The sequence below is a fragment of the Manis pentadactyla genome, chromosome 2 (genome assembly GCF_030020395.1).
Source record: "Manis pentadactyla isolate mManPen7 chromosome 2, mManPen7.hap1, whole genome shotgun sequence".
Lineage (NCBI taxonomy): Eukaryota > Metazoa > Chordata > Mammalia > Pholidota > Manidae > Manis > Manis pentadactyla.
Window position 1 is genome coordinate 204,503,566 of NC_080020.1, and position 26,748 is coordinate 204,530,313.

Genomic DNA, 26,748 nt, shown 5'->3' on the forward strand with positions numbered 1-26,748 from the left:
GAATATTATGAAAACTTATATGCTAACAAACTGGATAACCTAGCAGAAATGGACAACTTTCTAGAAAAATACAACCTTCCAAGACTGACCAAGGAAGAAACAGAAAATCAAAACAGACCAATTACCAGCAATGAAATTGAATTGGTAATCAAAAAAACTACCCAAGAACAAAACGCCTGGACCAAATAGCTTCACTGCTGAATTTTATCAGACATTTAGAGAAGACATAATACCCATTCTCCTTAAAGTTTTCCAAAAAATAGAATAGGAGGGAATGCATGCAAACTCATTCTATGACACCAGCATCACTCTAATACCAAAACAAGGCAAAGACACCACACACACAAAAAAACGACAGGCCAATATCCCTGAAGAACATAGATGCAAAAATACTCAACAAAATATTAGCAAACCAAATTCAAAAATACATCAAAAAGATCATTCATCACAATCAAGTAGGATTTATTCCAGGGATGCAAGGATGGTACAACATTTGAAAATCCATTAACATCATCCACCACATCAACAAAAAGGAGGACAAAAACCACATGATCATCTCCATAGATGCTGTAAAAGCATTTGACAACATTCAACATCCATTCATGATAAAAACTCAACAAAATGGGTATGGAGGGCAAGTACCTCAACATAATAAAGGCCATATATGACAAACCCATAGCCAACATCATACTTAACAGTGAAAAGCCGAAAGCTTTTCCTCTAAGATTGGAAACAAGACAAGGATGCCCACTCTCCCCACTTTTATTCAACATACTACTGGAGGTCCTAGCCACAGCAACCAGACAACACAAAGAAATAAAAGGTATCCAGATTGGTAAAGAAATCAAACTCTCACTGTTTGCAGATGACATGATATTGTACATAAAAAGCCCTAAAGAATCTACTCCAAAATTACTAGAACTAATAACTGAATTCAGCAAAGTTGCAGGATACAATATTAATACACAGAAATCTGTTGCATTCCTATACACTAACGATGAACTAGCAGAAAGAGAAATCAGGAAAACAATTCCATTCACAATTGCATCAAAAAGAATAACATAAATAGGAATAAACCTAACCAAGGAAGTGAAAGACCTATATCCTGAGAACTAGAAGACACTCTAGAGAGATATTAAAGAAGACACTATAAAATGGAAATTCATCCCATGTTCTTTGGTAGGAAGAATTAATATTGTCAAAATGGCCATCCTGCCTAAAGCAATCTACAGATTCAGTGCAATCCCTATCAGAATACCAACAGCATTCTTCCACGAACTGGAACAACTAGTTCTAAAATTCATATGGAACCACAGAAGACCCCAAATAGCCAAAGCAATCCTGAGAAGGAAGAATATAGCAGGGGGGGATTACACTTCCAAACTTCAAGCTCTACTACAAACCCACAGTAATCAAGACAATATGGTATTGGCACAAGAACAGACCCAAAGATCAGTGGAGCAAAATAGAGAGTCAAGGTATTAACCCAAGCATATATGATCAATTAATATACGATAAAGGAGCTATGGATATATGGGGAGATGACAGTCTCTTCAACATCTTGTGTTGGCAAAACTGGACAACTACCTGTAAGTGAATGAAACTGTATTACTGTCTAATTCCATACATAAAAGTAAACTCGAAATGGATCAAATGGATTAAGGGCATTATGGTTAGCACACATAATGTAGTGGGGGTCACGGGGAAGGCTGTATAGCACAGAGAAGACAAGTAGTTACTCTATAGCCTCTTACTATGCTGATTGACAGTGACTGTAATGAATTATGTGGTGGGAACTTGATAATGGGTGAAATCTAGTAACCACAATGTTGCTTATGTGATTGTATATTAGTGATACCATAATAAAAAATAATAATAATAAAGGGTGACTTGTAAGCTCATGTTTACATTTTTTTTTTTTGAGCAGGCATCTCTCATATTTATTGATCAAATGGTTGTTAACAACAATAAAATTCTATATAGGGGACTCAATGCACAATCATTAATCAACCCTAAGCCTAATTCTCAACAGTCTCCAATCTTCTGAAGCATAATGAACAAGTTCTTACATGGTGAACAGTGCAAGGGCAGTCATATCACAGAAACTTTCGGTTTTGATCACGCATCATGAACTATAAGCAATCAGGTCAGATACGATTATTCGTTTGATTTTTATACTTGATTTATATGTGAATCCCACATTTCTCCCTTATTATTATCATTATTATTTTTTTTTAAATAAAATGGTGAAGTGGTAGGTAGATGCAAGATAAAGGTAGAAAACATAATTTAGTGCTGTAAGAGGGCAAATGTAGATGATCAGGTCTGTGCCTATAGACTAAGTATTAATCTAAGCTAGACAAGGGCAACAAAACATCCACAAATGCAGAAGATTTCTCTCAAAACGGGGGTGAGGTTCTAAGCCTCCCCTCTGTTGATCCCCAATTTCTCACCTGATGGCCCCCTGCGACTGTGCCTGTCTTAGGTTGTTCCTCCCTTGAGGAATCTTACCCGTCTTTGGCTAACTAGTCATCTTCCAGGGCCATACAGGGAAATGTAAAGTTGGTGAGAGAGAAGCAATATTGGTTGAAAAGCTTAGCTTTTTACTTCTTTGCAGATTTATGCCCTGTGGCTTCTATGCCCAGCATTTGTCTTGCGGTATCTTTACCACTTGGAAGAATTATGATACTCGGTAATTTCGATATGAGGCACGAATTCTACTAAAGGGTTGTAATTAGGAAGGAAGAAGAAAAGCTATAGAAGTAGCAGATGGAAGAAAACATGGGAAGATTGATTATTTCTTTGACATATCTTCTTGTAGAGTAACATAAGCATTTATAGGTTTTAAACTACTAATTAAATTGCATACACACATTAACATAATAGGAATACAGCTACATAACAAAAGCAGACCTACAATTACCAACCATATCCAGTGAAACGAAGAAAACCAGTTAGGTACACTAGGCATTTGTGAAAACTTATCAATGATATGTGGATATTGTCTAACTGAATTTGAATAGTTTGAGAAAAATCAGACATATTAAAACAACACATTCCTGGGAACTGTTCACATCCCATATGTTCTTTTAACAGTAGATAGTCTATAGTCACATGATATTGGAGCGCTGCAGCTTGCACTTCTCCTAATTCTTGGTTGAGTTCCGATGGTATAGATCCAGTCAAATTTGTTGTTTTACTGTATGCACAGGCCAGCTTAGATATCTCCTTCTTCATTCCAATGACAAGTCCAGGAACTGGTGGGTGAATGAAGCTACAACTGCAACAGCGCCAGGATCTTTGTTGAAGTTTTTTGATGATCATTTTCTGGAATGACTCTTCCGGAGGATGTTGATGTTGGAAGTTCTTCTTCATATTGTATCTTAACTCGTTTTCTGTATAGCCAAATTAGGCTTTGATCCTCTGTATGAACACAAACAAACCCTTTGCCCACACTTTGATATGACCTTTATACCATTGTGAAGAACCTATTGGAGATCACCACACAGGAACTGCTCTTAGTCCATTCTTGGGTTCTGTGATTCTGCTGCTGTTTTGTTCCTTCAGTTTTTCCTGTGTTCTTATACACCACAGATGAGTGAAATCATTTGGTATTTCTCTTTCTCCACTTGACTTATTTCACTGAGCATAATACCCTCTAGTTCCATTCATGTTATTGCAAATGGTAGGATTTGTTTTCTTCTTATGGCTGAATAATATTCCATTGTGTATATGTACCAGATAAAAAAGAAGTTTATCCATTCATCTACTGATGGACACTTAGGTTGCTTCCAATTCTTGGCTATTGTAAATAGTGCTGCAATAAACATAGGGGTGCATCTGTCTTTTTCAAACTGGAGTGCTGCATTCTTAGGATGTATTCCTAGAAGTGGAATTCCTGGGTCAAATGGTAAGTCTATTTTGAGCATTTTGAGGAACCTCCATACTGCCTTCCACAATGGTTGAACTAATTTACATTCCCACCAGCAGTGTAGGAGGGTACCCCTTTCTCCACAACCTCGCCAACATTTGCTATTGTTTGTCTTTTGGATGGTAGCCATCCTTACTGGTGTGAGGTGATATCTCATTGTGGTTTTACTTTGCATTTCTCTGATAATTAGTGATGTGAAGCATCTTTTCATGTGTTTGTTGGCCATCTGAATTTCTTTTTTGGAGAACAGTTCCTCTGCCCATTTTTTAATTGGATTATTTGTTTTCTGTTTGTTGAGGTATGTGAGCTCTTTATATATTTTGGATGTCAAGCCTTTATTGGATCTGTCATTTACAAATATATTCTCCCATATTGTAGGGTACCTTTTTGTTCTATTGATGGTGTCTTTTTGCTATACAGAAACTTTTCAGCTTAATATAATCCCACTTGTTCATTTTTGCTTTTGTTTTCCTTGCCCGGGGAGATATGTTCAAGAAGAGGTCACTCATGTTTATGCCTAAGAGATTTTTGCCTATGTTTTTTTCTAAGAGTTTAATGGTTTCATGACTTACATTCAGGTCTTTGATCCATTTCGAATTTGCTTTTCTGTATGGGATTAGACAATAATCCAGTTTCATTCTCTTACATGTAGCTGTCCAGTTTTGCCAGCACCATCTGTTGAAGAGACTGTCATTTCCCCATTGTATGTCCCTGGCTCCTTTATCAAATATTAATTGAACATACATGTTTGGGTTAATGTCTGGGTCTCTTATCTGTTCCACTGGTCTGTGGCTCTGTTCTTGTGCCAGTACCAAGTTATCTTGATTACTATGGCTTTGTAGTAGAGCTTGAAGTTGGGGAGTGAGATCCCCCCACTTTATACTTCTTTCTCAGGTTTGCTTTGGCTATTCGGGGTCTTTGGTGTTTCCATATGAATTTTTGAACTATTTGTTCCGGTTCATTGAAGAATGTTGTTGGTAATTTGATAGGTATTACATCAAATCTGTATATGGCTTTGGGCAGGATGGCCATTTTGACTATATTAATTCTTCCTAGCCAAGAGCATGGGATGAGTTTCCAATTATTAGTGTCCTCTTTAATTTCTCTTAAGAGTGTCTTGTAGTTTTCAGGGTATAGGTCTTTCACTTCTTTGGTTAGGTTTATTCCTAGGTATTTTATTCTTTTTGATGCACTTGTGAATGGAATTCTTTTCCAGATTTCTCTTTCTATTGCTTCACTGTTAGTGTATAGGAAAGCCACAGATCTCTGTGTGCTAATTTTGTATCCTGCAACTTTGCTGTATTCCAGTATCAGTTCTAGTAGTTTTGGAGTGGAGTCTTTAGGGTTTTTTATGTAGAATATCATGTCATCTGCAAATAGTGACAGTTTAACTTCTTCTTTACCAATCTGGATTCCTTGTATTTCTTTGTTTTGTCTAATTGCCATGGCTAGGACCTCCAGTACTATGTTAATTAACAGTGGGGAGAGTGGGCATCCCTGTCTAGTTCCCGATCTCAGAGTAAAAGCTTTCAGCTTCTCTCTGTTCAGTATGATGTTGGCTGTGGGTTTATCATATATGGCCTTTATTACGTTGAGGTACTTGCCCTCTATACCCATTTTGTTGAGAGTTTTTATCACGAATGGATGCTGAATTTTGTCAAATGCTTTTTCAGCATCTATGGAGATGATCATGTGGTTTTTGTCTTTCTTTTTGTTTATGTGGTGGATGATGTTGATGGATTTTCGAATGTTGTACCATCCTTGCATCCCTGGAATGAATCCCACTTGGTCATGGTGTATGATCCTTTTGATGTATTTTTGAATTCGGTTTGCTAATATTTTGTTGAGTATTTTTGCATCTATGTTCATCAGGGATATTGGTCTGTAGTTTTCATTTTTGGTGGGGTCTTTGCCTGGTTTTGGTATTAGGGTGAGGTTGGCTTCATAGAATGAGTTTGTGAGTATTCCCTCCTCTTCTGTTTTTTGGAAAACTTTAAGGAGAATGGGTATTATATCTTCTCTGTATGTCTGATAAAATTCCGAGGCAAATCCATCTGGCCCGCAGGTTTTTTTTCTTGGGTAGTTTTTTGATTACTGCCTCCATTTCTTTCCTGGTAATAGGTTTGTTTAGATTTTCTGTTTCTTTCTGGGTCAATCTTGGAAGGTTGTATTTTTCTAGGAAGTTGTCCATTTCTTCTAGGTTTTCCAGCTTTTTAGCATATAGGTTTTCATAGTAGTCTCTAATAATTCTTTGTATTTCTGTGGGGTCCGTCGTGATGTTTCCTTTCTTGTTTCTGATTCTGTTGATGTGTGTTGATTCTCTTTTTCTCTTAATAAGTCTGGCTAGAGGCTTATCTATTTTGTTTATCTTCTCAAAGAACCAGCTCTTGGTTTCATTGATTTTTTCTATTGTTTTATTCTTCTCAATTTTGTTTATTTCTTTTCTGATCTTTATTATGTCTCTCCTTCTGCTGACTTTAGGCCTCATTTGTTCTTCTTTTTCCAGTTTTGATAATTGTGACGTTAGACTACTCATTTGGGTTTGTTCTTCCTTTAAATATGCCTGGATTGCTATATACTTTCCTCTTAAGACTGCTTTGGCTCCGTCCCACAGAAGTTGGGGCTTTGTGTTGTTGTTGTCGTTTATTTCCATATATTGCTGGATCTCCATTTTAATTTGGTCATTGATCCAGTGACTATTTAGAAGCATGTTATTAAGCCTCCATGTGTTTGTGAGCCTTTTTGCTTTCTTTGTACAATTTATTTCTAGTTTTATACCTTTGTGGTCTGAAAAGTTGGTTGATAGAATTTCAATCTTTTTGAATTTACTGAGGCTCTTTTTGTGCCCTAGTATGTGGTCTATTCTGGAGAATGTTCCATGTGCACTTGAGAAGAATGTGTATCCTGTTACTTTTGGGTATTGAGTTCTACACATGTCTATTGGGTCCATCTGTTCTAGTGTGTTGTTCAGTGCCTCTGTGTCCTTACTTATTTTCTGTCTGGTGGATCTGCCCTTTGGAGTAACTGGTGAGTTGAAGCCTCCTAAAATGAATGCATTGCATTCTATTTCCTCCTTTAGTTCTGTTAGTATTTGTTTCACATATGCTGGTGCTCCTGTGTTGTGTGCATAGATATTTATAATGGTTATATCCTCTTGTTGGACTGAGCCCTGTATCATTATGTAATGTCCTTCTTTATCACTTGTTACTTTCTTTGTTTTGAAGTCTATTTTGTCTGATACTAGTACTGCAACACCTACTTTTCTCCCTATTGTTTGCATGAAATATGTTTTTCCATCCCTTGACTTTTAGTCTGTACATGTCTTTCGGTTTGAGGTGAGTCTCTTGTAAGCAGCATATAGATGGGTCTTGTTTTTTTATCCATTCAGTGAGTCTGTGTCTTTTGATTGGTGTGTTCAGTCCATTTACATTTAGGGTGATTATCGATAGGTATGTAGTTATTGCCATTTCAGGCTTTAGATTCATGGTTAGCAAAGGTTCCGTGTTACTTTCCTTACTATCTAAGAGTCTAACTTAACTCACGTAGTATGCTGTTACAAACACAATTTAAAGCTTCTTTTCTATTTCTCCTCCTTTTTCTTCCTCCTTCATTCTTTGTATATTAGGTATCAAATTCTGTACTTTTTGTCTATCCCTTGATTGACTTTGGGGATAATCAATTTAATTTTTCATTTGCCTCGCAATCAGCTGCTCCACCCTCCCTACCGTGGTTTTACTACCTCTGGTGACAGCTATCCAACCCTAGGAACACTTCCATGTATAGCAGTCCCTCCAAAATAGACTGCAGAGATGGTTTGTGGGAGGTAAACTCTCTCAGCTTTTGCTTATCTGGAAATTGTTTAATCCCTCCTTCAAATTTAAATGATAATCTTGCTGGATAAAGTAATCTTGGTTCCAGGCCCTTCTGCTTCATGGCACTAAATACATCATGCCACTCCCTTCTGGCCTGTAAGTTTTCTGCTGAGAAGTCTGATGTTAGCCTGATGGACTTCCCTTTGTATGTGATCTTTTTTCTGCCTCTGGCTGCTTTTAACAGTCTGTCCTTATCCTTGATCTTTCCCATTTTAATTACTATGTGTCTTGGTGTTGTCTTCCTTGAGTCCCTTGTGTTGGGAGATCTGTGGATCTCCATGGCCTGAGAGACTATCGCCTTCCCCAGATTGGGGAAGTTTTCAGCAACTACCTCCTCAAAGATGCTTTCTATCCCTTTCTCTCTCTTCTTCTTCTTCTGGTATCCCTATAATGCGAATATTTTTCTGCTTGGATTGGTCGCACAGTTCTCTCAATATTCTATCATTTTTAGAGATCCTTTTTTCTCTCTGTGCCTCAGCTTCTTTGTATTCCTCTTCTCTAGTTTCTATTTCATTTATTGTCTCCTCCACTGTATCCAACCTGCTTTTAATACCCTCCATTGTGCTCTTCAATGATTGGATCTCCGACCTGAATTCATTCCTGAGTTCTTGGATGTCTTTCCCTACCTCCATTAGAATGTCGATGATTTTTGTTTTGAACTCCCTTTCAGGAAGAGTCACGAGGTCCATATCATTTAAATCTTTCTCAGGAGTTGTACTAATAATTTTACTCTGGACAAGGTTCCTTTGGTGTTTCATGTTTGTATATGATGCCCTCTAGTGTCCAGAAGCTCTATTCTGGAGCTGCTCAGCCCCTGAAGCAATGTCGGGGGTCGCAGGGGAGCAGTACTGGTTCCTGGGGGGAGGAAAGAGCTGTTCCCCACTTCCCTGCTGCTGTGCCTGTCTCCACTGCCTGAGCCAGTGGGCCGGTCACACAGGTATGTTTTTGTCCCAGAGCAGCTGGATATGGATCCCTGCTTTCCACAAGCATCCAGAATCCTAGTCTCCCCAGGAACTCTGCCTGTATTAACTTTCCAACCCGATAGTCATGCGAGTCTCATGAAAGCACCATGAAATGTTGGTTTGTGCTCCCATCACAGGACTCTGGAGCTAGGAATTCAACAGTCCCAAGCCTTCCACTCCCTCCCTGCTCCATTTCTCTTCCTCCCTCCGGTGAGCTGGGGTGGGGGAAAGGCTCCTGTCCCGCGGAGCCACAGCTCTGGTATGTTACCTCGTTCGGTGAGGTCTGCCCTTTTCTCCAGGTGTGTGCAGTCTGACGCCGACCTCTTTCCAGTTGCTCTCTCAGGATTAGTTGCGCCAATTAAATTTTCTAATTGTATCCAGTTTTAGGAGGAAGCCTCTGTCTCTCTCCTCTCACGCCACCATCTTTAATCCCAAATCTCCATCTGTATTTCTTATTTGGAAAAATGTCTGTTCAGGTCCTCTGCCCATTTTTTAATTGGATTATTTGTTTGTGTTGAGTTGTATAAGTTCTTTACATATTTTAGATATTAGCCCTGTATCAGATATATCATTTACAAATAAATCCTCCCATACCTTAAGTTGCCTTTTTGTTTTGCTGATGTTTTCCTTTGCTGTTCAGAAGCTTTTTAGTTTGATTTAGTCTCACTTGTTTATTTTTGCTTTTGTTCCCCTTGTCTGGAGAGATGTATATAGAAAAAAATTAACTCATTGCTGATGTTCAAGAGATTTTTGCTTCTGTTAGTTCTAAGAGTTTTGTGGTTTCATTCTCATATTTAGGTCTTTTAATCCATTTCTAGTTTACTTTTGTGTATGGTATTAGTGATACAGTTTCATTCTCTTTCATGTAGCTGTCCAGTTTTCCCAACACCATTTATTGAAGAGTCTCTCTTTTCCCCATTGTATATTCATGTCTCCTTTCTCATATATTAATTGACAATATGTGGGTGTTTATTTCTGCACTCTCTGTTCTATTCCATTGAGCCACCAGTCTGTTCTTATGCCAGTGCCATGCTGTTTCAATTACTGCAGCTTGGTAGTATAGCTTGAGGTCAAGGAGCACGATACCCCCAGCTTTGCTCTTCTTTCTCAAGCTTGCTTTGGCTATTCAGCATCTTTGGTGGTTACATATAAATTTTAGGGTTATTATAGTTCATTGAAAAAATGCCACTGGTGTTTTGATAGGGATTGCATTGAATCTGTAAATTGCTCTGGACAGGATGGTCAGTCTTCCTATCCATGAACATGGGATAGCTTTCCACTTATTTTTCTTCTTTAATTTCTTTCATCAGTGTCAGTTTTCAGAGAACAGGTCTTAATCCTCCTTGGTTAGATTTATTCATAGGTATTTTATTCTTTTGGATGCAGTTGTGAATGCAGTTATGTTCTTGATTTCTCTTTCTGCTAGTTTATTGTTAGTATATAGGGATGCAACAGATTTTTATATATTGATCATGTATCCTGCAATGTTGCTGAATCCATTTATTAGTTCTAATAGTTTTTTGATGGCGTCTTTAGGGTTTTCTATGTATAGTATCATGTCATCTGCAAATAGTGACAGTTAATAACTTCCTTACCAATTCGTATGCTTTTCATTTGTTTTTCTTGTCCAGTTGCCATGGCTAGGACTTCCACTACTAATATGAATAAAAGTGATGAGAGTGGACATCCTTGTCTTACTCCTGATCTTAGAGGAAAAGCTTTCAGCTTTTTGCCATTGAGTGTGATGTTATTGTGGGTTTATTGTATACGACCTTTATTAGGTTGCAATGTTACCTGTATACCCATTTTTTGAGAGTTTTTATCATGAATGGATGTTGAATTTTGTCAAATGCTTTTTCAGTTTCTATCAAGATGATCAAATGGTTTTTATCCATCTTTTTGTTAATGTGGTGTATCGCATTGATTGATTTATAAATACTGTACTATCCTTGCATCCCTGGAATAAATGCCATTTGCTTGTGATGGATGATCCTTTTTATATATTTTTGAATTCCGTTTGCTAACATTTTGTTGAGGATTTTTGCATCTGTGTTCATCAGTGATACTGGTCTGTAATTTTTCTTTTTTCTTTTTTTTTGTATTATATTTGGCTGGTTTTGGTATTAGAGTAATGCTGGCCTTTTAGAATGAGTTTGGAAGTATTCTCTCCTCTTCGATTTTTTTTTTTTATTACATAAGAGGGATGGGTATTTGCTCTTTAAATGTTTGGTAAAATTCTACTGTGATGCCATCTGGTCCTGGACTTTTTGTTTGTTGAGCTTTTGATTACCAATCAGTTTCATTACTGGTAATGGTGTCTTCAGATTTTCTGTTTCTTCCTGGGTCAGTCTTTGAAGATTGTGCTTTAATAGGAATTGTCCATTTCTTCTAGGTTGTCTAGTTTATTGGCATATAATTTTTCATAGAGTTCTCCTATAATTCTTTGGATTTCTGTGGTGTCAGTTGTAACTTCTCCTTTTTCATTTCTGATTTTATTTGTGTCTTCTCTGTTTTTCTTGGTAAATCTGGGTGAGGGATTGTCCATTTTGTTTATCTTCTCAGAAAACCAGCTCTTGATTTCATTGATTTTTTTCTATTTTCTGATTCTCCATTTTATTTTCTCTATTATTCTCTATTTCTGCTTTGATCTTTATTATGTTCCTTTAGTAACTTTGGGGTTTGTTCTTTTTATAGTTCCTTTAGTTGTTATTTTAGATTATTTGTTGTTTATTGTGATGAAAGTCCTTTAAATCTCCTATTAGGCTCCTTTGGATTATTAATGTATGAAACTCCACTTTCTTTTTTCTAAAGCACATCTACCTTTTTCAGTTACATTTAGAACTTGAGTTGTGGGTTTTTTCTTTGGATTTTTTCCCCACAAAATGGTTTAATTTAGCCATTCTTGTAATGTTGGAGATGATAATAATAGGAAAAAGAAGGATGCTCTTTGGATCAACAACATCATGAGAAGGAGGTAGTTAAAGAATTAAAGCTACTCACAGGTGTTAGTAAGTTTAGGAGTTGCAAATGAGCAATTAATTTTATAAAACATATTAACTGGATGAAATTAAAAGCAGATATTCCTGATTTAGAGTCATTATGTAAAGGTGTTAGGTGGTATTGGAGATTGATTCAGGCAGCAGTTTTATTCGTCTAGGGGTACAAAGATAATTAAAGCAAAATCCTGTCCTAGAGAACCTAACATTCTCGTCAGGGACATAGACATACAGACATCGATGCAGCATCATAAATGTCGTGATAAATACAGAGATCATTGTAAAGTTGTGTTGTTTATTGTTGGGAGTAACAGAAACCACGAATTAAACAATGCAGGTGGCATAAACAGTATAGGGAATTTACTAGACATGTACAGGTATATCTAGAAATTATAGAGGCACATGAAGCTTGCTGTAGTAGTTCAGTTATACATCATCACATGCTTTCTGCCTTCCCCCTTTTTCCTGTTTTCCTGTTTTCCTCAATGCTTTCTGCAAATCAGCTTTATTCTAAAGTTGGCTCTCTTTAAGGTTGTGTAATGCTAACTAACAACTTTCAGGGATACCCCCAAAAAGAGCACTTGCTCTCCTCTAACCATCAGTCTGAAGTCCTAGAGTTCACTCTGACTAGATCAATTTTGATCTCATGTAACCCTTTCACCAGATTGGGGAAAAGTACAATTGGAAAGGCAGATAAAAAAAGCAAAATTTAGAACCTTCAGAGTATTTATTCTATCCCTGAAAACTGGTATTAGTTTCATTATGGCTTTATTATTTCTAACTTGGAGTGTTCTTAATATACTAAAGACTATAAATTCTTAATGATTGAAAGTAAACTCTGAAGAGAATCCCAATTCAGTGATTTTCTTCTGAAATTTTAGAAGCATAAAAATGTATTCTCCTTTGGAGATCTTTGATTTTGTACCCGTATCTTTGCAGAAATTAGGAATCTGACATATTGTCTCTTCATTACTTCTTCCCTTGTAACTGGGACAGTAAGGTGGGTTTTGATACTGGGTTCAAATGGCTCATGGTTAGGCTACTTTAAGCCGCAATTACATTTACAGTAGGAAAATGCCAAGACCAGAAATGTCAAGGCTTACCATAATGACCTGATACTTATGATTTGAGCAGCAATTCATGAAGCATTCTCTATTTTACTTTGCCACTAATATACATTTAATCAGGCTATTAATAATATATAATGCCTTGAAAACTGAATTAACAATATAAAACTACATTGATTTAAATGTAAGCACTTTCATTTGTTCTCTTTCTGCACAGTCTCTGGTTGACCACATTTGCATTCCCTGCAGTTCTGTTTCTTTATGTGACAAGTGTCCATTCAGGAGCCATAGCATGTGACCCTGCTATAGGATTACCAGATCTTGTTTTGAAGAATTTGGGCAGGGAGGGAGTAGGAAGAGAAGAGATTATTTACTAAAGTCTAACAAGGCTTAACTACAATCCCATTTTGCATCCCAGCACAGTTGAAACAAGGCAATCAAATACAGGATAAGCCTGTGCCTGTGCTTGTAGGCCATCTGGTAACCCAGTACTACTAGAGCATAGGCCGCTTAGCACTACAAAGAACCTCTGGAGATAGATTTGACACTTCTGGTACATAAGGATTCCTGCCCTAACTTAAAAAATAACTACTTTTGTATTCTAAAATTATATTAAATGTTATTTGGTAATATAGGAAAAAATAGATGTTTCCTAGTGAATTGTATGATTATATCCAAGGCATGAATAATAATAATATCAGCAAATGCTTATATAGCACTTGTTCTGTGCCAGACACTGTTAAAGCATTTTACATATTATTTTCAGATAATTATAAAAGCCCATTTTAACCCTTCCAATAGCCCTATGAGATTATTTTTGTCTTCATTTTACAGAGAAATTGGCACAGAGAGATCAAGTAACTTGCCCAAGTTTATACAGCTTAGTAAGACACAGAGTTCGGATTTGAGTCCAGATAGTCTGGGACCAGAGATCATGCTTTTTATCACTGTACTTTACTGTCATCAGGTGAGGACTGAAATTGTCATAAAAAATATCAGTAACATTGCTTACTATGTTTTGAAACAAATCCACATTTTGAAACTTACCAACTAAATATTCAACATGCTTGTTTTTTATTCTAGGAGAAGACTTTGCAGTTGTGCAGCAAGAAATTATTATGATGAAAGACTGTAAACACCCAAATATTGTTGCTTATTTTGGAAGCTATCTAAGGTACATTGTTTCCCTTTTGAAAAAAACAGTAACGATTTCCATCACCTAAAACATTTAACAAATTGTTAGCCATAATCATGTTTGTAGTTTTCTTTATGCTTTGAAGATAGGATATTTTTGTATGAATAGAATTTTTGTTTATGACCTGTTTATGTTAATTCTGTAAATATCATAGTCTGTGATTTGTCTATTTGTATACTCTTGGGAATTCTGGATGAGGTTTCATTGAGGAAGCCGGCAAGTAAATACAGACTTTTATGTTTAGTCTCCCTGTGGTAAACAGATCTAAATATGCCATTCTGTTGCCCCTTTCTTCTAGAGTTGGGTGAATTTAGAAAGTCGGAAGTATCTCTGTTAAATTTTTTAGAAATCTTTTCTTTTTTTGTGCTTCTAGCCTCAGAGTATTGAATCATCTTTTCACTTGCTTTCTGTCCAAATGGCTAGAAATTATAATTATTTTACCAACTTCTTATTTTTGTGGGTCCTAAAGTGAACTTAGACTGTAAATTTGCTGCCTCTTATTTCTGTTTGGCAGGACCAAGCAGATTGCCCAGGTCATGTTCCATAGCTGATGACCTCAGAGTCAATCTTGTTTTTCATTCACTTCTGTATGAATTTCTGTATGCAGTCTCTTAGGATGCTTTCAAAGGGAGGACTGGAGAATGTTTTCTTACATATTAAAAAAGAAACCTCTACACTTTTGTTCCAGTATTCTTTAGGATATATAAAGGTGTAAATTATCGCAGCTCTCATTTTCGTATGATCCAGGCACTAAACACTTCTCTTCTGATGTAGGCACAACATATGGAAAAGACTGGGCAATTCTGCTCCTCTCCTTTCCAGCCTGGAAAAGCCAGCCAGATCAGCTTTTCTTGAGTCTAACCACTCTTAGACAGCTTCGATTGCCCCACTTTCATTCAGGTCAAAGGGTGAGTTCAATGGAAACTTCAGTTCACACAGGGACAGGCACTACCCCCAGGTCAGTGACTGTTATACATTTTGAAAATGGGGTCTTTAACAGCCAGTTTAGAACTATACTGGTGAGTAGTTTAACCAACCACCTAACAGATAATTTCTGCTCAGTTTTTATTTTATGGATAGACCCAGCACAGGCAGCTATGGTATCAGCTCAAAGAAACAATCTCTTAAATCAGTTAATTCATGATACACATAATCAACTGGTTCTAATATGCTAAAATCATCACTTCAGAACAATTTGTTTTACTGTGATTGGTCCTAGCAAAATCTTACTTGGGAGAAGGATTGCAAAGATTTTTTTTCTTCAAGCACAAACAGGTCTTTAAAGAGTTTTGTTTTTCCTCAGGGACATTGATGTAAGAGTATTTCTCAAACATGGCCTCAGTCTTCTAGAACTATGTGACCATCCAAAGCCTAACCATTATTCCAGGATAGCCCCATCTATTTGTATGGAAACCTTGGTATAGTGAAATGAGCATGGTCTTTTTGCCATAGACACAGTAGTATATTGGGTAGTTAAGAGCTGTAGTTCTGCAGCCAGATTGTTTGCGTTGGTTCAGTCTCAACTCCATTGCTTATTAACTGTACAACTTAGCGCAAGTTATTTAACCACTCTGTGCCTCTGTTTCTGCTCTGTAAAATGTGAATAGTAATAATAATAGATACATGATGTGATAGCTGCAGTGATAATGGGTAAATAATTGTGTAGTGTTAAGAACAATAATTAGAACATAATAAATGCTCATTACTGCTATTATTACTGCTATTGTTACTACTACTACTTCTCACCTCTTTTTTTAAGTACTACGGTGTTAGTACCTCATTTGAACTTTTGACAACATTGTTATGAATATTACTGTGTGGTAGATATTCCTTCTATTTTAAAAATAAGATGCTTGAGAGAATTTAGCACCAAGTGTTTAGTTTACAATCCCTCTTCAAGTTATTGACAGGCTAGGGTCCTAGTTCCTTCTGTGATATGCTCATGGATCACATGGCTTTTGATTTAGCGTTTGTACTTCCTTGCCAAAAGAGCTGATCAAATAGGCTTCCAAAAACAACAGCAACAATTAATACTAAACTAAACTGGCATTTGACTTTCTACATTACTTAGGCAAGCTCCTTCCCACACAGGTTAGGCATTTGATCCTGTAACCCACCAAAATGAAGAATTCCTTTTGGGTTTATATCCTATTCTTGTTGATAAGTCTTGGCTGTGTCTAAGGGCAAAATATTGCAACCCATTTACCTTCACTTTTAGACATGCTACACAAGAGAGCCAATTTGAGATTATGTTTAACAAAAATTATACATACTTATAGATTTCAGGAAAAGTGTGTTCTATTTTGAATACCTTTTTTATTGAAGTACAATGTATACAAAAATACACAAATTTATGTGTTGTATATAGCTTGATAAAATTTTTTAAATGGGTACTTTTATTGTAACTGAAATAGGAGAATATAAAGAGCAAAACTGCCCAGAACCCAAAGTAAAATTGACAAAATTAGGGTCATTTTTTTCAGTAGAGCTGTGTTTGGAGTTGTGTGATTAACAGGAAATACTAGTTTAAATAGATGATTTCACTCTGTAACTGGTATAGGTGACAAAAGTGTTATGAAAGCAAATGGTAGTATAATAGAGAACAGTGATTAATCCCCTTTCTCTAGCTCTATTCTTCTATAGAGATTCTTCCCTTATTCCCTAATTAAAGTCCAGACTCAGCCAAATTTGGAATATGGAATACTAATGATTAGACTTGTAGGGGTGTGTTAGAGCTCAAAGGAACTAAGAGATCTTGTCACTTAGCCCACTCTTTTTGACTAATGTGAAAACTGAGTGCTGGATCAGTGGCTTCTTTAGGTTATCCAGCTTCTCATTATTGGTGCGCTGGAATTGAAACCTAGCACTGAAGTTACCTAATCAGCTATCTTTCGGGTGTACCATATTACTTAGCTGGGAAGGCTAGAGTTAGTCTCAAAGGGAACATGATTTCTTGGATTCTTTCTCATTACTGAATGACTACAAAGAAAAAGGTGCTTGTTTGAACTTGAATTGTTACAGCTTGTTTGAACATAAAGTCCCTAAAAAATATACTGTTCTTAGTGGCTTTCTTCTGTCTGTATTGTTGCCATTATACCTAATTGTAACAAATTAGACCAAAGTTTGAGGAAATTCAGCTAATGTGGTCTTACCATTGATAAGCTTCTCCTTCAGGGAATCAGACTTACCTTGTGAATTTACTGAATAATGACCAGCATTTAATTAAGTTCAGAAGGCTCTTTTATATATAACCAGGGTAGTTATGCTCACTTTCTAGAGAAGTATTGTGACTGAGGTCCTGTAAAACAGAATACCTAGTATTCTTAACCAGGTCTTCCTTACTCTGTTCTTCAATAACATTAAAAGCGTATATTTACTAAGTGCCTAATTACACATACTGTACAACAAGAACTGGAGAGACAAAACTTTTCCCTGGAACTTTGAAACAGTATGTGACCTTTCTAAAACTAATTTAACAGTACAATAGTTTCTTTTTGGAAGCACACTTCACATAGGAATGTAGTTCAGTGACCCATTTTTTTTTTTGGCAAGTATTGTAGTGAACTGGGGATTGTCATATGTAATTAAAGAGAAATAGGTCATTTTGTATCCCCCAAATTAGAACTGCTCTTCATTGTTAAAGAGGAAGCTGATGGATAGGTTACCTTTTTGAAATACAGTAGTTTTTGAGTATCTGTTTAAAAATGAATGAAAACATTTCATAACATTAAATATTATCATATATTAAAACATATAGTAGTTAGGAACTTTTTATTTTCATATTGGTGGTTAAGATTAAACTTGAATTATTTTGCTGAATATGATGGAGTACCCTTTTGCAAATGCTTTGGTCAGCAAGATAACCCACAATAAAGTACAGGGATCAGGAGGGTGCAGTGAGGGGCATGACTAGTCATCCCAATCCAGAGAGAATGTCTTGGTATGCCAGTTACCAGCAGACATTCTAGGGCTGCTGATGCTTGGTGATTTTGCTCACATTTTATTTTACTTCTTAAGTCATGTTATATTTAGGCAAAACATATAAGTAATTATACTTAGTTTGTTCAATCAGCTTTAAGTCTGTGATGTGTTACAAAGTGTGGGAAGATTAGAAAGTGTGTTTTAGAAATTTTAATATTTTCAGTTCAGTAGTTATTAGAATGTTAGTTCCTATATGTTCCAGCAAACATTGAACTAGAAGATGAAAATAGTGAACTTTTCCCCACTCTATTTTTTTTTTCCTTATAAGATAGGAAGGTAATTTTACAGAATAAGAAAAAAAATTCTAAGGATTTAATGAGTCCGAGAATTTGTACTGATACATTGAATATTTACCTCTATGGTTAATTTTATTTAAGATACCTAAAAATAGAGATTTTATCATTTGTTGGTCTGTATAAAATGGACTGATTGACTTAAGTACCTTCTTACTAGGCATATGACTTGGGGAAAAAAATAAAAACAAATGCCAGTTTATCATCATGAGAATGGTGCCATATTGAGGTATATAAGTAAGGCGAGAACTTATTTTTTGCATCCCATTTTCTCTATCAAGGAGGATTGTTTTCAAACTGGAAAGGGTGGGAAAAGCATTATTAAGAAGGAATTGAAACACAGTATAAGTAAGTATATAATTATAGAGCAGCTAGACACTTCAGATGAATCTAAGCATTTAGATTTATATAAATTGTATCTCATTATACTGAACATTTAGCAAAGGTGATTGTCATCCACCGTCAGTGAGTGTTTTTGACTGATAAGAGAGGTATCAAAAGATTAGCGATCAGCAAAGAGCAATTTGCAAAGGAAAGGAAAGGTGTCTAGAAAATAGACTATTAAACTTGAATGCAGTCATCAGTCCCCAACAAATATCTAGGATAAGCTATTAATCAGATAATTGGTGAGCTCTTACATGAAAGAAGTGGTGACTTTAGTAAGAAGTCATGTCAAATCAATTTCATTTCTCTTCTGTTTTTTTTTTTTCCTTAAAAAAAGAAAAATTCAATATTTACACCTGCACTGAGTTCCAGGAGCAGTTTAAGGTGACTTATATAGGTACGCCTCAGGATCAATGATAACAAAAGGAGTGGAAAATGACTTATATTTATTGGGCTTAGATTCCAGGTCCTTTCTTCAGCAATTTGCATTTTATTTCATTTTATCCTAAGCAGACCCCAAAACAAACATTCACCAGTTATTGTAAGATGTGTGAAGTCTCTGCTGCCTGTTCTTTAAGCACTTGGAATGGATATTTTGCATGAATGATCATATGGGGCATATATAAAAATATTTTAGAGCAGTAGTTCTCAAACATCTTGTACTTAGAATCCCCTTAACACTCTTAAAATGTTTTGTGTACCCCAAAGAGCTTTTGTTCCTGTGGGTTGTATTTGTTGATGTTTATTGTATTAGAAATTAAAACTGAGAAAATTTTGAAAGGAATACATAAGCACAAATTCCAGTAATTGTCAGAGGGATGACATCATCATCACGCCTTCTGCAGCCTCTAGAAAACCCCACTGTGTTCTCATGAGATAAGGAGAGTGAAAGGACAGATAAGTTTTTAATGTTATTATGAAAATGTTTTTGACTTTGCTGACTCCCTGAAAGATTCTCAGGGGGCCCCAGACCACACTTTGCAAGCCACTGTTCTAGAGGAGGTATTTAGCCAACCTAAAAAGATCAGGCTGTGGAAACCTGCATTATACATATGAAATTGGAACTTCAGCATCATTCCAAAGCATATTGGTTCATGGACTTGCCAGAGTCTTATACCTCAGTTTAAGCAAGGGCAGAGAGATGTCAAATGGTAATTCTAAGCAGTCTACATGAGTATCATTTATGTTACCAATGAAATAAATATTTCTAACATTTCCTTAAGCTCATTAGTAAACCCATGAATGCAGGTAAAAATAGCTTATAAGTGAAACCCTTCTAGTATCTGCCTGTGGAGGATAGACTCCCATTTAAGGTCCTTTCAGCCCACCACTTCTGGATATTGGTGGGGAATAGAGGAGGTATATTTCCAATTAGAAATGTGTCACACTGCCTGTACTGAAGTTGAAGTAAAATAATCAGAGAGCTATTAAGATGGATGTCAGAAAAAAGATGAGTCAAAACTACTTTTTATATATTTTTTAAGAATGAGATTTAGCAAATAAGGACAAAGTCCTGTGCATGGTTTCAGTGAACCAGATATACAAATATGGAGCTGGAGAGAATTCATCTGACTGCTTTTTACATAAAAAAGATCTCAGTTGGTGGGAGTGGAGAAAAAGATGGCAGAGTAGGAAGACAAGGTGAAACCTCCTCCCAAAAACAAATAAAAGAAGAAAATGCAGCAAATACAACTAAACCTGAAGACAACCTGAAGACAGCAGAACAGACTACCTACACCTGGAAAAGAAGAGAATACCTCACAGAAAAGGGAGAAGTGGAAGTGCTGCAATAGAGCAGGACCCAAGCCATCCCTCCACCTTAGCCAACAAGCAGGAGAAAGAGGAACAGAACCAAGAGGGGTTAGGAGCCCAGGTTCACTGAACACCTAGCCCTGGAGATCTGCTCTAGAAGCATGAGCCCACATTTCATTAGGATCTGGTGATTACCAGGGCTGGACACCAAGAACAGGTGGAACACTTGGGGAGGCTAAGACTCCAGCTGCTGTGGAGAACAGGTACACTCCACTGGTCCCCCAAAGATAAAAAGCAGAGGTGGCAGTTTGAAAGACTTGCCAGCAGCAGGAGGGGTTCCAGGGGTGAGGGTTGGATGGAGCTTACTCCTTAGGAGAAAGGGCTGATGGATGGATACCTCCCTACCCTTCCCTGGGCCCAAACAGGTTGGGAACTCTCAGGAGCCCCAGATGCTCCATCCCCCTTATTGGCAACGCAGCCCTGAGGCTCCTCCCTGTGCACACTGCCAGATAACCCACTCGGCCCAGCATCAGCATCAGACTTTGCTGCTTGACAGGGAGAGGGAGACTCTCCCAGCTTTCTCTGCTCTGTTTCAGCCCAAGACAGGAGGTGCCTGCAAGAGACAGCCCCAAGAGCTCCTTTCTTCCTGTGGGTGTCCAACCCCAGTGCAGCATGTCAGGCTTGGGCAGAGCTGCACACATTAGCCCACCCAACCCATTAATCCTGCAGCCCCGCCATTGATGCAGGGCAAGTAGGGACAGCCTTTCCCACAGCGATTCCCGCAGAAACTTCTGCACAGAGTACAAAGATGATGGCCAAAGCAAACTGCCGGCACAGACAGAAAGGCGGCCCTGCCTGCTGCACACCAACAGCTGAGGCTCTTGAAAAGTAGAATCAGACACTAGAAAGTGAAGAGTCTTGTGCTTCTGGGCACCACAGGACACCTCCATCATAAAGCTATTACACCATAGGCCAGGAAGCATAGCAGACCCATGTAAATACAAAGGAAGAAACAGAAATGCTGACCAAATGAGGAGGCAGAGGAGTATGTTCCAAACAAAACTACAGGAGAAGACACCAGAAAGAGGCTAAACGAAATGGAGATCACCAATCTTTGTGGTAAAGATTTCAAAGTAAGAGTCATAAACATGCTCACAGATCTACAGAAAAATATTCAAGATTTCAGGGAGGACTTCAACAAAGAAATAAAAGTTCTGAAACAGAGCCACTTAGAGCTGAAGAATACCATATCTGAAATGAAAGATACAATGGAGGGATTTAAGAGTAGGTTACTGCAGGTAGAGGAGACAGTCATTGAGATGGAACTTAGACAACAGGAAAACAATGAAGCTGAGGAACAGAGAAAAACCAATCTTTAGGAATGAAAGAATAATGAGCTGTGACTAATCCAAACAAAACAATATTCGCATAATAGGGGTAGCAGAAAGATAAGAGGGAGACAAAGGGATAGCAAGTCTCTTTAAGGAAATAATTGTTGAAAAATTCCCCAATCTGTGGCAGGATATAGACACTCAGGTCATGGAGGTACAGAGAGCCCCTAACAAAAGAAACCCCAGGAAGATAGTATCAATACATATAATAATTAAAATGGCAAAGATCAAGGATGAGGAGAGAGTATTGAAAGTAACCAGAGAGAGAAAAGAGATTACTTAAAAGAAAACCCCCATCAGGCTATCAGGAAATTTCTCAGTAGAAATTTTACAGGCCAGAAGGGAGCAGCATGATATATTTAATGGACTGAAACAGAAGGACTTCCAACCAAGAATCTTCTACTGAGCAAGATTGTCACTTAAATTTGAAGGAGGGATTAAACAATTTCCAGATAAAAGTTAAGAAATTCACCACCGCTACCAATCATACAAGGTATGTTAAAAGGACTGCTGTAGATGGAAATGACCCTAAGGCTAAATAGCTTTCATCAGTGAAAATAAACCCACACTAAAAGTAGTAGACCAATTAATTATGAAGCAAGTAAAAACTTAAAAGAAGCAAAATAAACTATTCACAAAATCAGTCAAAGATACACAAAGTACAGATTATGCCATCTAATACATAAAGTATAGAGGAGGAAGAAAAAGAAATACCTTTACATTGTGCTTGAAATACAGTAATCAGCAATTTAGGATAGACTATTATATAGTAAGGAAGCTATTCTTGAACCTTGGATAACCACAAAACTAAAGCCTACAGTAGATACACACACACACACACACACACACACACACACACACACACACACAAAGTGGAATACAGTCACAACACAAAACAAAACTGTGAAATAACAAGAGTATAAGAGAAGAAGAAAGGAACAGATAGGAGCTATAAAAATAAGAAAACAGTTAATAAAGTGGCAGTAAGTACATATATATCATTAATTACCTTAAATGCAAATGGAATGAATGCACCAATCAAAAGACATAGAGTGACAGAATGGATAAGAAAACAAGAACCACATACTAGGCCACAAAAAGAACCCCAGTAAATTAAAAAATATTGAAATTCTACCAACCAACTTATCAGATTACAAAGGTATAAAACTACAAATAAATTGTACAAAGAAAACAAAAAGGCTCACAAACACATGGAGACTTAAAAACATGCTCCTCAATAATCAATGGATCAATGACCAATTTAAAAGCAATCAAGCAATATATGGAGACAAGTGAAAGTCACAGGACAATACCCCAACTTCTGTGGGAAACAGTGAAGGCAGTTCTAAGAGGGAAGTATATAGCAATCCAGGCCTATTTAAAGAAGGAAGAACAATCCTAAATGAAAAGTCTAAAGTCACAATTATTGAAACTGGAAAAAGAAGAACAAATGAGGCCCAAAGTCAGCAGAAGGAGAAACATAATAAAGATCAGAGAATAAATAAATAAAATTGAGAAGAATAAAACAATAGAAAAAATTAATGAAACCAAGAGCTGGTTCTTTGAGAAAATAAACAAAATGGATAAACCCCTAGCCAGACTTCCTAACAGAAAAAGAGAATCTACACACAAACAGAATCAGAAATGAGAAAGGAAAAAGCATAACAGACACCACAGAAACACAGAATTATTAGAGAATAGTATGAAAATCTATATGCTAACAAACTGGATAACCTAGCTGAAGTGAACAACTTTCTAGAAAAATACAACCTTCCAAGACTGACCAAGGAAGAAACAGAAAATCTGAACAGATCAATTATCAGCAATGAAATTGAATTGGTAATCAAAAAAAACTACCCAAGAATAAATCCCCAGGCCAGATAAATTTACAGCTGAATTTTATCAGACATACAGAGAAGACATAATATGCATTCTCCTTAAAGCTTTCCAAAAAATAGAAGAGGAGGGAATACTTCCAGACTCATTCTGTGAAGCCAGCATCACCCTAATACCAAAACCAGGCAAAGACCCCACCAAAAAAGAAAATTACAGACCAATATCCCTGATGAACATAGATGCAAAAATACTCAACAAAATATCAGCAAACCAAATTCAAAAATACATCAAGAGGTTCATACACCATGACCAAGTGGGATTCATCTCAGGGATACAAGAATGGTACAACATTTGAAAATCCATCAACATCATCCACCACTTCAAGAAAATGAAGGACAAAAACCACATGATCATCTCCATTGATGCTGAAAAAGCATTCGACAGAATTCAACATCCATTCATGATAAAAACTCTCAACAAAATGGGTATGGAGGGCAAGTACCTCAACATAATAAAGGCCAAATATGACAAAACCACAGCAGACATCATACTTAACAGCGAGAAACTGAAAGTTTTTCCCCTAAGATCAGGAACAAGACAGGGATGCCCGCTCTCCCCACTTTTATTCAAAATAGTACTGGAGGTCCTAGCCATGGCAATCAGACAACACCAAGAAATAAAAGGCATCCAGATTGGTAAGGAAGAAGTCAGACTGTCACTATTTGCAGATGACATGATATTGTACATAAAATACCCTAAAGACTCCACTCCAAAACAACTAGAACTAATATCAGAATTCAGCAAAGTTGCAGGATACAAAATTAACACACAGAAATCTGTGGCTTTCCTATACACTAACGATGAACTAGCAGAAAGAGAAATCAGGAAAACAATTCTATTCACAATTGCATCATAAAGAATAAAATACCTAGGAATAAACCTAACCAAGGAAATGAAAGACCTATACCTGAAAACTACAAGACACTCTTAGGTGAAATTAAAGAGGACACTAACAAATAGAAATCCATCCCATGCTCTTGGGTAGAAACAATTAATATTGTCAAAATGGCCATCCTGCCTAAAGCAATCTACAGGTTCAATGCAATCCCTATCAAAATACCAACAGCATTCTTCAATGAGCTGGAACAAATAGTTCTAAAATTCATATGGAACCACAAAAGACCCCAAATAGCCAAAGCAATCCTGAGAAGGAAGAATAAAGCAGGGGGGAATCTCAACTTCAAGCTCTTCTACAACACCACAATAATCAAGACAATTTGGTACTGGCACAAGAACAGAGCCACAGACCAGTGGAACAGAATAGAGAGTCCAGGTATTAACCCAAACATATATGGTCAATTAATATACGAGAAAGGAGCCATGGATATACAGTGGGGAAATAACAGCCTCTTCTACAGCTGGTATTGGCAAAACTGGACAGCTACAGGTAAGAGAATAAAACTGTATCATTGTCTAACCCCATACACAAAAGTAAACTTGAAGTGGATCAAAGACCTGAATGTAACTCATGAAACCATAAAACTCTTAGAAGAAGACATAAGCAAAAATCCCTTGGACATAAATATGAGCAACTTCTTCATGAACATATCTCCCTGGGCAAGGGAAACAAAAGCAAAAATGAACAAGTGGGACTCTATCAAGCTGAAAAGCTTCTGTACAGCAAAGGACACCATCAATAGAACAAAAAGGCATCCTGCAGATTGGGAGAATATATTCATAAATGACAGATCCGATAAAGCGTTGACATTCAAAATATATAAAGAGCTCACGCACCTCAACAAACAAAAAGCAAATAATCCAATTTAAAAATGGTCAGAGCTGCTGAACAGACTCTTCTCCAAAGAAGAAATTCAGATGGCCAACAGGCACATGAAAAGATACTCCACATTGTTAATCATCAGAGAAATGCAAATTAAAACCACAGTGAGATATCACCCTACACCAGTTAGGATGGCCAACATACAAAATAAAAACAACAACAAGTTGGCGAGGATGTGGAGAAAGTGAACCCTCCTACACTGCTGGTGGGAATGTAAATTAGTTCAACCATTGTGGAAAGCAGTATGGAGATTCCTCAAAAAGCTAAAAATAGAAATACCATTTGACCCAGGAATTCCACTCCTAGGAATTTACCGTAAGAATGCAGGAGCCCAGTTTCAAAAAGACATTTACCCCTATGTTTATCTCAACACTATTTAGAATAGCCAAGATATGCAAGCAACCTAAGTGTCCTTCAGTAGATGAATGGATAAACAATGTAATACATATACCCAATGTAATATTATTCAGCCACATGAAGTAAACAATTCGTACCATTTGCAACATGTGTGGAGCTCAAGTGTCTTATCCTCAGTGAAATAAGCCAGGCAAGGAAAGACAAGTGTCAGATGATTTCACTCATCTGTGGAGTATAAGAACAAAGCAAAAACTGAAGGAACAAAACAGCAGCAGGCTCAGAGAACCCAAGAATGGACTAACAGTTACCAAAGGGAAAGGGACTGGTGAGGATGGGTGCAAAGGGAGGGATAAGGGGGAAAAGAGGGCATTATGATTAGCACACATAATGGACAGGAGCATCGGCAGGCAGTGTAACACGGAAAAGACAAGTAGTGATTCTATAGCATCTTACTATGCTGATGGACAGTGATTTTAATGGGTTATGTGGTGGGGACTTGATAATGGGAGAAGTCGAGTAACCATAAGTTGCTCATGTAATTGTACATTAATGATAGCAAAATTTTAAAAAATAAGAAAAAAATAAAACAAGACCCATCTATATGCTGCCTCTAAGAGACTCATTTCAGACCCAAAGATGTACAGAGACTAAAGATGAAATGATGAAAAAAAAATTTTCATAACTAATGTTAGGGAGAAAAAAGCTGGAGTAGCAGTACTTATATCAAACAAGATAGATTTCAAAACAAAGTAACAAGGGACAAGAAAGGACATTACATAATGATAAAGGGGTCAGTCCAACAAGAGGATATAGCCATTATAAATATGCACCCAATATAGGAGCACCTAAATATGTAAAACAAATATTAATAGAATTAAAGGGGGAAATGGA

The 26,748-nt window shown here is 36.9% G+C and overlaps 1 protein-coding gene across 6 annotated transcripts in view; it reads left to right on the forward strand.

Annotated features, from left to right (window-relative positions):
- Window positions 1-26,748, forward strand: part of MAP4K3 (mitogen-activated protein kinase kinase kinase kinase 3) — a 244,209-nt gene that overhangs the window by 119,170 nt on the left and 98,291 nt on the right. For all 6 annotated transcript variants that reach the window (XM_036925551.2, XM_036925553.2, XM_036925552.2 and 3 more), the window contains one exon: window positions 13,912-14,002. In XM_036925551.2, the coding sequence (XP_036781446.2) occupies window positions 13,912-14,002 (91 nt within the window). The remainder of the gene's footprint in view (window positions 1-13,911; window positions 14,003-26,748) is intronic.